The sequence below is a fragment of the Hydra vulgaris genome, chromosome 06 (assembly GCF_038396675.1).
Source record: "Hydra vulgaris chromosome 06, alternate assembly HydraT2T_AEP".
Lineage (NCBI taxonomy): Eukaryota > Metazoa > Cnidaria > Hydrozoa > Anthoathecata > Hydridae > Hydra > Hydra vulgaris.
The window spans coordinates 42,130,001-42,130,772 of record NC_088925.1 but is presented as its reverse complement, the minus strand read 5'-3'; the positions used below and the strand labels follow the sequence as shown (position 1 = coordinate 42,130,772).

Below are 772 nucleotides of genomic sequence, written 5' to 3'. Positions count from 1 at the left end.
AAAAACAATTAAACTTAGCGATTTTACTTTTTAAATCATATTCGGTTTAATTTACTTACTTTTATTTTTTTCAATGGTTACAATTTAATTTTACATTGTTACAATTTAACCATTTAGTTTACTTAAAAAACGTAAACTATTTGGCCTAATATCTTTTTTTTATTTTACCCGCGGAGAGTAAAATTAAAGTCGATTTTTTTTTTGCCCAAGAGAAAAAAAAAAAAATAAAAAGATTTTGATAACAATTTTGGAAGTCAATCACACTAAAATATACATCGTAATGAATACTGATAATTTGGATAACTTAGAAAATGATTAACTGATAAAGTATAATTTTTATGCCATATCAGTTGAGATTATTTCTTTTAGGATTAAACAACAACACTAATGAGTCAGGCATGCAAATGTATTATCAATATATTCTTTGATATTATTGTATACTTTTAAGTTTGTTATTTTTAACTTTATTTAAATTTTGAATACAAGGTTATTCATTAGCCCAAACACCGTCTTAAACAATGATAAAGCCTTAAAATATTTGGAACCAATTGATTAAAATCCATTATTATTCGATTTAGCTATTAATAAAAGATTGATTATAATGTATATTATAAAAGCAGATGACAAAAAATAATCAACTCGAAAAGCTTTTAAACAATCAGTAAACTAAGGGTTGAGGTGAATTCTTCTCTTGAAACGTGACGTTGACCACTTACTGTGATTCGCGTTGTTGTTCCAACTAAACTTGAATCGCTTGGTGCACCATATTTGA

General features: G+C 25.4%; 1 protein-coding gene across 1 annotated transcript in view; it reads right to left on the bottom strand.

Moving 5' to 3' along the window:
- Positions 1-399: 399 nt before the first annotated feature.
- The window catches only part of LOC136081869 (SCO-spondin-like), a 105,548-nt gene continuing 105,175 nt past the window's right edge, over positions 400-772 (bottom strand). The window contains exon 26 of the mRNA XM_065800172.1: positions 400-772. This exon is cut by the window's right edge and continues 249 nt beyond it. Within this exon, the coding sequence (XP_065656244.1) occupies positions 651-772 (122 nt within the window). The 3' untranslated portion in view covers positions 400-650.